Raw genomic sequence first — 12,587 nt, 5'->3', positions numbered from 1 at the left:
ACATGGAGGAGAGGGAGGAGCCAATCGTGACACATATTTACATTTTTGCGCTGAAGAGTGACTGTATTTTTCTTTCTGTTATGTTTGCCTGCAGACGAAATGAGATAAAGTGAACGTTGAAATTTGAACAATGAATCGTTTGTTTAATTCTTTGAAACAGTCAGTTTGAAAGAATCGCTGAGCAGAATCGAACTGGACCATCACTGTGAGTAATCCATAGTCCATCGTGATGGTAATGAGGGAAGAGCCTCCTGTTTAGCTGTTGTATCTTTTTCATTTGCCAAGAGAGCGTGGAGATGCTCTATAAACCCAGTGTCGTTTCCTCCCCTCATCAGCACTTTATCACCCCATGCAAAAACAGTTGTGATTTTTTTCAAAGCTGTTATTTTTTTTTTGTCTTTGCTGCAAGGCTGCAGCCTCAGTTTCCCCATTGCATATTGATTTTCTGCTGTGGAAACCTACAGTTCCCTCTCCCAGGTGCGGCCTCCGATCCCAGGCCTATGATATCTCCTGCTCGATACAGCAGCACTGTGAAGCATGAAGGCTAGCTGCAGCGTCAATATGGGAGTCTGTGGAGGCCAGGCAAAAGCAGACCCTGACGTTTTGTTACAATCATTTAATCCTGGCCACAGTCTTCTGGGAGGCAGTTGAGAGATTGCATCTCGTTTGGTTGCTGGTGCATGCCTTACTGATGCATTGGTCCATATATGTCTATTGAGCAGCACAATGCTTGATTTATGCAATCATGTGAAGCTCCTTGCCTTTCCTGAGAGTGCTGCTAAGGCTCTTAACTAAAGAAAGTGCAACATTTTTCCTGCAAGCTGTGACATCGCGTTCTTTTTCTATTTCAAGTACAGTACACATCTCATTTGATAGCGTGGGAGGGATGAAATCAAAGGAAGATGGCTTTCCAAGTAATGTTATACATTGATCCTCATGCTATCTTGCGGTGCTGCTTCTAGTCACTTTGTGTGCAATGCAAGAAGACCGTCAGTGAGAAAATGCTGGAGTCCAAATGGATTTTTTTCCCCCACTAGATGGCTATTGAACGTTACTGCACTGTTTGCTGGTTTGAATGTCAATTAAGGCTAAATGCGCCTGACTGATTATGAATTCATAAGTGCCGGTTGTGATGTTATTTTCATAAGCATATTCAAACAGACATCAAGACATTTTTCAGCGAGTGTATGGCAGGTTACACCAATGTAAGCACAATGTTTGAAACCCAGACTATAAAAGGTTATTTTTGCAGAGGATACAAGAACATCTATAAATCAGTTGCATCTTTGTCTTAACATAATTCAGTGTGTGAGCAATCCATCAGGGCTCTAGAACCATTAGAGAATCGTCCTGAAAAATATTTTCAGTTGGCCCAGAGTGAAAATTGACGGTAACACTTTATTTGAAGGCTACCTACATAAGGGCTTCATGACGCATTCATAAGCGCTGAATAATGCGTTTATGAAGCACTACTTGAACATTTATTAAGTGCTTATGTCGGTTCTCGCAACCTGACATAAGATGTTTTATGAAATAAATGACATTGTACTGACATAATATGAATAAACGTACATATTTACAGCACTAAACATATTTAAAACACTATACATAACTATATACGTCAGCATTCTTAAGATGACATTGTATTAATATCAGGTGAAATATGCCTGGAAACCACCCCCCCTTCCCTCCATGGCATGGATAAGGTGATTGATGCAATTATGTATAGTGTTTTAAATGTTTAGTGCTGTAAATATGTACGTTTATTCATATTATGTCAGTACAATGTCATTTATTTCATAACCAGCATGCATTGAAATGGGCATCAGAACGAATGAGCCAACAGCAATTGTGTAGAATTATTACATTTGATTTATCATAATTTATGGCTGTCTTTAGAATAAGAATACAAGATCATCATTAACATAATTCGGGTCTGAAAGGGTTAAGTGCTTGTGACATAAAGCAGTGAGTAAACTGCTGCCAAACATGATAAATAATGCTGCAAGTTTTATTTCATTGAACTGATACGTGTAGTAGGTAAAAATGAACTTGAAAATGGACCTTTATCTGCACTCTTTCTGCAGCCTGTAGTATAATAGCACAGAATGCATCCCAACCAATCACAGTGTTTTTACTGGGTATCGTGAGCATCTTGGCCAATCACAGTTCCAGATGAATGTTTCTATGGGCATTTTAATAAAATTAGGCATTTATGTAATCCAACAAAAGTCAGTTTTCAGCAAAATAGTGCTGGCTGTTCTTTAAAGCTGCACTATGTAAGATTGTATGTTAAAATTTGATGATGTAACCTTACTGGAGAAAAAATATGTCCTATGATTCATCCTGGGAAGCTAGAAATTGTCTTGTAAAAGTCCAAGGCATCCGGCTAGATTTTTAAGACGTTTTTTGGACCATGTTGTAAATTTCCAAGAAGGTCCAGCTTGATATTTAGGACCTAAATGCAATCTTGAGTGTTGTATTGCTTTTATACATCAGTTAAATAAATAGTGTAAGAAATGAATAATTGGTGGTTCCCTGGTGGAGGTCACTGAGGTAGTTGGTAAGCTCCTCAGTGGCAAGGCACCAGGGGTGGATGAGGTTCATCCAGAGATGCTTAAGGCTCTGGATATTGTGGGGCTGTCATGGCTAACACGCCTCTGCATTATTGCATGGACCTCGGGAACAGTACCCTTGGACTGGCAGCCCGGGGTGGTGGTCCCTATTTTTAAAAAGGGGGACCGGAGGGTGTGTGCCAACTATCGGGGTATCACACTGCTCAGCCTCCCTGGGAAAGTCTGTGCAAAGGTGCTGGAAAGGAGACTTCAACCGACAGTTGAACCTCAGATTGAGGAGGAACAATGCGGATTCCGTCCCAGCCGTGGAACAATGGACCAGCTTTTCACCCTCTCACAGATTGTTGAAGGGGCATGGGAGTTTGGGTGGCTGGGACAGGCTGCAGCAGTAATGCGGTCACTGTACCGGCCAGTAGTGGTGAAGAGGGAGCTGAGCCAAAAGGCGAAGCTCTCTGTTGACCGGTCGATCTACATCCCAACCCTCACCTATGGTCATGAGCTGTGGGTAGTGACCAAAAGAATGAGATCGCGAATACAAGTGGCAGAAATGAGCTTTCTTTGTCGGGTGGCGTGCTACACGCTATGTGATAGAGTGAGGAGCTCGGTCATCCGGAAGGAGCTCAGAGTAGAGCCACTGCTCCTCCGCATTGAGAGGAGCCAGCTGAGGTGGTTCGGGCATCTGAACCGGATGCCCCCTGGATGCCTCTCGGTGGGGATATTCCAGACACGGCCTACCGGAACAAGACCCTGGGGTCGTCCTAGGACCCGCTGGAGGGATTATATCTCCAGCTTGGCCTGGGAGTGGCTTAGGGTCCCCTGGAATGAGCTAGGGGAAGTTGCTGGGCACAGGGTCATCTGGGATTCTCTGCTCTCTCAACTGCTACCACGACCCTGTCTGGACTATCGGTGATGATGATGATTAATTGGGCCATGATGGCATTTCATATGTTTTAATGTCAGCAATTCCGTTATAGTTCCTTAACAAACAGCTTGTTGCTGCATCGGATTAACAGTCCACCCACTCACTGCACAGGATGCTGTAAACCTCGCCTTTTGAAATACAGACCAAGCCATAAAACTGCCACAATATCAAGTTTAGCTCAGTTTTGTCAATTTTTGCTTGATCAATATTAATGTTGTTTTGTTCCAGCCAGTCTGTAAAGCATCTTACAGCCTATGTTGTTTGGCGAATGGTATTCATTGGTAATGACATTGGTATTAACAGTTTGGAAATTTAGTGTAGTCTCTTCTTCAGAGTCTGACCAAATCGGCTGTCAGTCAGATGTGATCTTAAAAGTATACATTTTCTATTTGTGCACAAAGTAAGAAGTAAAAACGTTCGAATGGCTTGAGCGTCTCCTACAGCTGTCAAAGTCGTTGCTTAGCAACGGCGTCTTAGTGAAGTGATATGGTGTTTGTGAAAAAACGGCAAAATAACAGCACAGTTAGAACGCTTCTCAACCAATCAGCTTGCATGGCCGGAACTAACTGTTGTATAATGTACTATATATCACAACTGTAATGTGAATCAGTATAATCAGAAAAGTAATATTGTGCCCATATTGTGTAGACATTGTTATATAGATGCTTTACAGAACGCTGTCCGCTTGTGTTTTCCTCCTGCAGGTAGGACCAGCCTGCATGGCAAGGCATCTCTGCAGATTGAGCAGGTGCGCTCCGAGGACCAGGGCTGGTACGAGTGCAGGGTTCTCATGCTGGAGCAGCAGTATGACACCTTCCACAACGGCAGCTGGGTCCACCTCACTGTCAATGGTAAGTCTTTACACAGATCCTCAACCTTAAGAGTTACCATCTGTTCCTGTACGAGGAAGAAGCTCCTACTCACTTCCCTTGCGCTCCCCTCTTCAGCTTACCTATCATCCATTAAAAATGTGCTTCTCGTTTTGGACAAGAACTTGTGGTCTTACAATCATTAAAGGGAGATTTCAGGTTTTTTTGGTTTTCTTCAAAATGAAGTGGTTGAAATATAAACATACTCCATTAGAATGGTTTGATGTATAATAGTACATAGTAAAATTGACCCGATTTCTTTACAGTGGTGGTTATAGGAACCAGAGGTCGCAATGTCAAGAATGCAAATAGGTCATTGACGTGATGTACCTTTTTTGTGTCCATTATTTTCCCAAAAAATAATTTAGTAAATACATGACATACACCTAATTATTCAGTAAAACCTATTTTATGTGAAACAATTTTCAGTGCATCCATATAAAATTAATTTTAGTTTCTTTTTGCCAAACGTCAGTTGTCAATTGGTGTCAATGTCAATTGGTGTAAGTGTCCAGCCATATATACACTAAACTAAACCAACAAAGGTAATTTAGTTTAATAGAATTCAAAATTAAATACTTTGTCATGATTTTACATTTGAAAACTTTAAAATAAAAACCATGTTGCAAAATAAGGCAACATTAAAAGTACTCACTGAAAAACCTTTGTTCACAAGTTCCTGGTTTAAATAGAGGGTGAGGGTGAATTGTTAGGGCTACATGACCCTTCAAACAGAGGTTCTTCAGAGGCAGATCCCAAACTAGATTAGAGTGTTATGAGAAAAAAAGAAAAAATGGCAAGATGGTTGTGCGAGTGACCAAAGAAGCCCACACATGTGAACTTAACAAGCATAAAAAGTGCTAGTTGGACTCTGTAGTTAGGTAGCTGAATGTCCCGTTCCACCTTAAGTGGTGCAGCAGTTACATTCTGGCGCTTCAGGCATTGTAACTGCTGCACCATTTAAGGTGGAATGGGACAGTTCTAACAAGAAGCTGGCTTCAGCTTCATATCACCAAAGAATTAGAGGTAGGCGATAATAATTGTTGCATTCCCCCTCTTTGAAGATGATGTCCTAAATGTAACTAAAGTCCAGCAGTGAGGTTACTGAATTTTTCCCTTCTCTGCTGTCACTGCAGACTGGCAGGTTCACCTACAGAGCAGCGCTAGTAGCCTGTCAATGAAGTAATATTCCTTTTTATTTGAGGGTTGTCCCATTTCATAGGGCAAGATTCCAACCACTACCCCTTATAACTCAGTAGCAAGGGTGAAGGTGACAACTGATAGCAAGGGGTAGCAAGGGGTAAAACTAAGAAATGGGATTGGGCCAGTCTCATCGACCCTTCTCTACCCTTCTCTACTCATACTAGCATGCTGATTGGCTCTTTTAAAGGGCGGGACTTTCTCTGCGAACTAAGAATATTTAGCATTATGAACATTCCCATTCATATGTTAGTTACAGTGACTGGTCTCCTCATTTATAACATCTCTGGTGCAGAAATCAACATGTTCTACATCAGTTTCAGACAAAAAAACGAAACCTGATTGTCTAGATTGCGCACAATGATCATTTATTCATGGTGGCCTTTTTGCACCCACCAAGCTATTGAAGAAAGGTAAATGTGAAAATGAAATCACCTGCTGAAGAAACCTCTGTTGCACAGAAGAGTTTCATTTAGCAGTACCATTAAAGCACAAGTTAACATGATTCAGCTGCACTCCTGAAACTATTTCACTCTACACAATTCACCAGTGGAATATTTAACATTAAAATCCAACAATTTCACTGAAAGGTGAAAGCTTGTCAATAATGTGGACTGGAGGTGCCGACTGCCTGGGGGGTGCACTTAATGGGCCAGTCAGATTTCTTTTAGGGACAGTGCCCCTGAGGCCCTGCCCTGAGATCTGCCCCTGCTTGAGGCTATTTTGTGTGACCATTTTGTTCAATGACTTTCTGTGAGGGTAGCTTTTAGAGGCTTTAAGTGCTTCAGTTGTCTGATTCCTGTCACCATCATTGTGAACAATTCTAACTTGTTTCTTTACAATAGAGCGTTTCACACCAGACTACTCTGACTGACTTAACAATGACTTATATAATGGCTCCTATTTTTATGGCTTAAAAAAAGTTTTTCTATACTTAATAATGAACCAAATACAGACATAACGAGTGCATACTTGAGTATTCGTACCAGCCCTAATGCTTTCAGTTCTTCAGACCATTAAAGAACGGTGGCTAAACATTGGCTGCAAATGGAAAAACATCTAACATTGGAAAAAGCAGCGTAGTTTTTTAAAGATCATTCTGTGCTTCCCTGCTGCAGCATACATTCTCTCAAGTGGAAGAGGCCAGAGAAAATGAAAGAGGTTCTTTTGGGCCGGAAGTGTTGCAGTGTTTGTGATTCACACCTGAATCAATTTATGATGTGACATTATTTCATAAAATGACCCATTAAGCCATTAAGAGAATACATTTAAAACCACTGACTCAAATTACACTTATAATAGAAGCCAAAGGGCTGAATTCTGTGAATAAACCTTTGACGTATGTAATCTTTTGAATGAATGAAGTTGAAAGACTTAGATTTATTATGAGTTCAATTTTATTCAAATAAAAAAAAATGATTCAATAAATACTGTCCCACGTTTTCATACCACTGTCGAAACACAGAGTTTTAGTCCATGGGCGGAGCCTAATTTTAGCCACACCCCTGCATGAGTCTGCATCCCTGTCCCTCTTGGCCACATGGTGAACAGTTGGATCTTATTGCTTCACAGTCTGAAAGTCAATATTGAACATTAGGAATTGTCACTACTGAAATGCATGTTTTCTGCAATTAAAACATTTTTTTGTGTTTTAATAAAAAAAAAATTATATCTTATGTGTGTACAGCCATTCAAAGCTGTGTTTGCTAGTCATGTACTGGATAGTGTTTTTCAGTTCTGCTCAAAATAAGCTAAAATGATCACTGCCAAAATATTTTGTATATATATATATATATATATATATATATATATATATATATAATATTTTTTTTCTGTAGTGAAATTAGGGTAGATACAACTTTAATCACATAATTGTGGTATAGGGTCACTCCAAGCCACTCTTTTAGTCCAAAGTCCAAGTTAGTTAAACGTCCCAAATGTGTTTTAAATTCTGGCTTTGAACCAGTTCTGTAGAAAGACATATGGAGGATAGAAGCTGGGCTCTATTAATACTAGCTAATTAGTGTATTTAACTCAGTGACTTCTACTGAATGTAGACGCTCCTGCTGGTCACTTAGCGTTGAGTGAGAGGAGAGAGTAAGCATCTGTGTGAGAGAGAGAGAGATAATAAGACTGGCGGAGGCTTAGTGATGATGTTTGGAATATGAACTGGAGAAATGAACTAAATCGAGTAGGCTAATAATTCTGTCTCTGAGTCGCTCTCTCTCCTGAATCAGAAAAGACATGGAAGACTGATTTGTTTTCTCCCCTTTTTTTCTCTCTCTCAGTCTCCCAAGCACTTTAGAAATGGTTAAGTGCTAATTGAACCATTTTAATAAACAATACAGCAGTCATTTGCATTTTTAAATAACTTTTTCTCCATGTACAAGTCATTTTTGGGCTTCCGACAAGAAAAACTTCATGTCCTCAGAAAAACTTAATGTCAAGTGTACATAACTGTATAACATGTATTGGAAACGATGATATACTCTTAACAGTCCAGGCTTTAAAATGACAGAGACTGTCCATGCATAATAAGGCAAGTGCCTGTAAAAACTCCTCCACACCACAACACTGGCAAAATGTTAGCATAAATTCTTCCCTCTAAAAAAGGACCACATATCATGAATTATACAGATTTACAGCTTTTAGCGAACACTACTTTTTGACTGAAATATTAACAGCATTCTCCAAAACTATATGTCTTTCATACCTCTACTGACAGAATTCAGCAACCGCTGATGTCTTCTAGTCTGACAAGACTGTTTCAAATGGCTTGTACAGGGAAGCACATCTAAAATATTGTCCATGGTAAGTTACCGTATGCCATAGATGTAGCAGATAGAAATTAAGTGAAAAACACTGGAATATTGCTTTCAAGTATTGAGATTTTTCATATGATATACGGCTATAGAAGTTTGAACACCCCCAGTCAGTTGTATTGCTCAGTATGTATTGCTGATTTTCTGGAAAATGATCTTTAGGCTGAATTTTCTCCTCATAGTACTTAGAATAGAATAGAATAGAATTCAACTTTATTGTCATTGCGTTTGTCGCAGGTACAATTCAACGAAATGCAGTTTGCATCCATCCAGAAGTGATTAGCAGAAATATAAATATGTATGTTACAAATGTACAGTAAGTATAGTATATACAGGTTAAAATATGAGGGGGTATAAAGTACTATGAACTATGAATAAATATGAAGGGGTATAAAGTACTATGAACTATGAATAAATATGAAGGGGTATAAAGTACTATGAACAGGTTATAAATATGAAGGGGGGTAAGTATGTACTTATGAACAGGTAGAATATTTACACAGTATATACAATAATGGGCAGTATATACAACAGATGTGAGTCCCGGTAAGTGGTGTTGAGTGGTGTTTAAGTCTGTGTGTTATTGGTGTTATTGGTTATATATACTTTGCTCTGGAACAATAAATTCATCGGTATTAATAAGAAATACATTTTTAAACCATTTGGGTTTGATCGTGAGGAGTGCATTGAAAGCACGCCGTCAGTCACAGTATGAAACCACTCGATATAATTAGTTTTTTCCTGTGAACGTGTAAGAACCTTCTGGACAGAGACTGATCGTTTTCTACCTTTTGCTGTATTTCAATACGAAGAACTAGTTTTTTTGATCGTTCTAGTGACCTTAGTATTAAACTCTTTATTAACACAGTTATTCTTTATATCCACAAATCCAGTTGATATACGACCAGTCTGCACCGTTCTTCATTATATTGTTGCTTTGTGTTGTTCCTGTAACAATTTAGCACTTGAACGTCTGACCGTATAGAATGAATTAGTGAGCTCATGTTATTTATTTATTTATTTATTTATTACTTATTTTCCGTTCCGAACGTGTCATTTGACCAAGGGCGCCTAAACGTTCGCGTACAACTTCTAGCCTGTATTTCCGCACTACATAACAAACAAATATAGCAAGGTCTTGCTGATGTGAATGTTCTGTTCTGACTCCTCTGCCAAATTTCAACAAAACACTACATTTATTGCCCCTTCAGCACAAGTTTCCTGTTAAAAACTGTTGCATATCACCCGTGTAAAAAGCCGTGTTTCTGTTGAAGTGTTTAAAATGTCCAACCTCCTGTCTCGTGTTTGATTGAGTACACCACCGATCAGATGTCCCACCGGGTCCATTCAATCTTGTGTTTAAAAAAACACGGCTTTGAACGGGCAGTTTTTGGCAGGTTTGCAGTCACAGATCCTAATGACTGTGCGGAATCGCCCGGGATGCTTTGCTCAATTTTGTAACAGATCGCAGGCTGCTGAAAATAGAGAATTGATTGGAGCCTGTCAAACCTCTTCAGCCTTGGAGCTCCTTCTGAGGGCCTGCAAGCCTCCCAGCTGATGACAGGACAGATAAAATATGCCCATTTGCATTTCCTCATGTGCCGCCTTTGTAGGGTGTTTGCGTGTGATGAGGAGGCTGTTCTGAATAACGTGAAATCAACGTTGATGGTGGAGCTGAGGGGCTGGAGAGGCTGACTGCGCTCACTAACCCTTTTGTGCCAGGTTTCTGGTGTAAATAGGACACTATCACTTTAGTATAGGGGAGTGCTCATGAGGCTATGTGACACCATCATAAGCTTGTCATGATAACAGACACAATTAACCCAGATAAACTTTTACAAAGCCTTATTTAAAAAGGCATTGTCTGTCATAAAGACTACTTTTGTCAACTTTGATGTCAGGCTGACTTCACATCAATGTCATGTGGTTGGTTAGTGTAGTGGGTAACACCTCTGCCTTCCATGCTGTAGACTGGGGTTCAATCCCCTGCTTGGACAAGCACCCTACGCTATACCAATAAGAGTCCTTGGGCAAGACTCCTAACACCACCTTCACCTGCTTGTGTAAAATGATCAAATTGTAAGTCACACTGGATAAGAGCGTCAGCCTAATGTCATGTAGCGTTATGAACTCTGTTCTACAGTAAACTGACACATTATGTTTAAAGAGTGTACTTAGAGCACTGTTATTAGGAACTCTATACTAATGCTGGGTACGGCCTACATTTTTAGTGACATGGATGCCACAAGAATTTTCCTGTGAGATTCCAGTCTATGTTGACATGATGGCATCATGCAATTCCTGCAGACTTTTCAGGCATACTTATATGCTGCCAATGTGGTGTTCTGTTGGATTCAGATAGGATGACTGGAAAGGCCACTGAAGAGCACTGACCTTATTGTCATGTTCCTGAAGCCAGACTCCAGACTTGCAGTTCAGAGACTTGAGTTTACGTGATTAGCTGCAAACTGCACATAGTAAATATAACATTAATTTCAGATGCATTGTGAGCGTATATACTGCCACATCAAAGCATATTTTGAGCTGTGCTGTCTCCCATACGTTCATCTGGTTGTGAGTGTTGTTGTGCAGCAGTGTCTTTCTGCACTCTTTTATCAGCCTGGAGTGTGTTTTTTAGAGGATGTTGCCTAAAGCACATCTAACGTGGCGGCTTGTTCTGCTCCTGGGGCTTGATAAGCTCAGACAGTTGAGTGTATGTGTGTAGTATGTGCGAGAGAGTGTGTGTGTGTGTGTGTGTGTGTGTGTGTGTGTATGCTCCCACCATCCATTTTCAGAGACCAAATCACCCCCAGAGACGATAGGCCTTTCTTCATGGGATCCTTCTCTCTATACTCTTTCTCAGTCTGCTGCTCATGTGTAATGGATGTGTGTTGTTGGTGGGGCTGAAAGATAAGATAAGTAATCATGGCTTGATTTCATATTCATCAGTAATAGAAGAGGTGAATTAGAGCTGCCTGGAGCTGGAGAAGGTGGTTGGGGGGGTGATGAAGTGTCACTCTGTCCTCTGCCTTTCAGAACAGTGAAGAATGTTTATGGCAGACTAAAGCATACTTTCTTTGATGTTGTATGTAGGGCTGTGGAATTTAATGAAGTCAAAATCAGTTTTGGGCCTATTTTTTGTTTATGACAAAAGGCTACAAAAGCTTCACTCCGTGTAGCAGCTGCACCACATTCAACATTGCGAACAACTTTACTCAACAAGTGAAAGCCATGTCACGCTTGAGTGTTTAACCTGATTAATTTGATTCACTCTGTTTAAAAAGACCCACGTTAAATAGAAGCTCAAAGTAAACATCAGCTGTATACCCAAATTTGATGATTCATACAATACTTTTCAGGCCAAATGTGTTCCAGTGGGTTGAGGTCAGGGCTCTACATAGGCCTGTCGATTTCTTTTTCACCAAACTCTGAAAATCACGCTGGAACAGTAAATGGCAGGAACTGGAAGCACAAAATTCTCCTGAATGTCAGGGTATGCTGTAGCACTGATTTACTTTACTTTCACTAAAAGCCTCAGCTGAGATTATTATTCCTCCTCCACCAAACTTTACAGCTGGTGCAATGCATAGACAGGTAGCGATCCTCTGGTGTCTGCCAAACCTAGATTATTCTGTCAGACTGCCAGAGGGTGAAACATGATTCATCACTCCTGAGAACACTTTCCACTGCTCCAATGTGCGAAGACGACGTATTTACACTACTCCAGCTGCTGCTGGTCATCTTGCATCTTAGGTTTCTAAGATGCTACTCAGCCATGGGAACCCAATTCACCAAAGTAGTTACCCAGTAGTTAGAAGGGTGACCAAATACTTCTTATGAGGTCAGTGGTAAGATCTGTGGCCAGTTAATTTGACTAACCACTGTTAAATAGTTCAGTGAACTGGGTTCAATGACTGACCTTCACAGCCATTAATTTGCCGTTATCGTGTGGAGTTTAAAATTCCTCCAGAAGGACACTTCACACCGTGCTGTAGTCTTTGGTTAATGAAAATGAAGAGGGGCTTGAAAAACAGTGTATCAAAGCAAAGTTTAGGATTACAGTGCTGTTCAGTTCTTTCTTTTTCCTTCTTTTAAAAAGAGACACACTCGTTCTTGTCCCACATATTGCTAAAATGATAAGCTTAACTGTCTCTGCACTGTAACTGAATTTTTTGTGAATATTTCTTTGGGAAGCCTT

At 40.3% G+C, this 12,587-nt stretch overlaps 1 protein-coding gene across 7 annotated transcripts in view; it reads left to right on the top strand.

The window, feature by feature from the left end:
* The window catches only part of igsf9ba (immunoglobulin superfamily, member 9Ba), a 117,720-nt gene that overhangs the window by 32,368 nt on the left and 72,765 nt on the right, over nucleotides 1–12,587 (top strand). For all 7 annotated transcript variants that reach the window (XR_005131721.1, XR_005131722.1, XM_037546654.1 and 4 more), the window contains exon 3: nucleotides 4,203–4,349. Coding sequence is in view for 5 of the 7 variants with exons in the window: in XM_037546654.1 (XP_037402551.1) it covers nucleotides 4,203–4,349 (147 nt within the window). In the remaining 2 variants the exon portion in view is untranslated. The remainder of the gene's footprint in view (nucleotides 1–4,202; nucleotides 4,350–12,587) is intronic.

Source organism: Pygocentrus nattereri, chromosome 17 (assembly GCF_015220715.1).
Source record: "Pygocentrus nattereri isolate fPygNat1 chromosome 17, fPygNat1.pri, whole genome shotgun sequence".
In the NCBI taxonomy this organism is placed as follows: Eukaryota; Metazoa; Chordata; class Actinopteri; order Characiformes; family Serrasalmidae; genus Pygocentrus; species Pygocentrus nattereri.
Note: the sequence above shows the minus strand (reverse complement) of the source record. Positions and strands in the feature narration are given on the sequence as shown.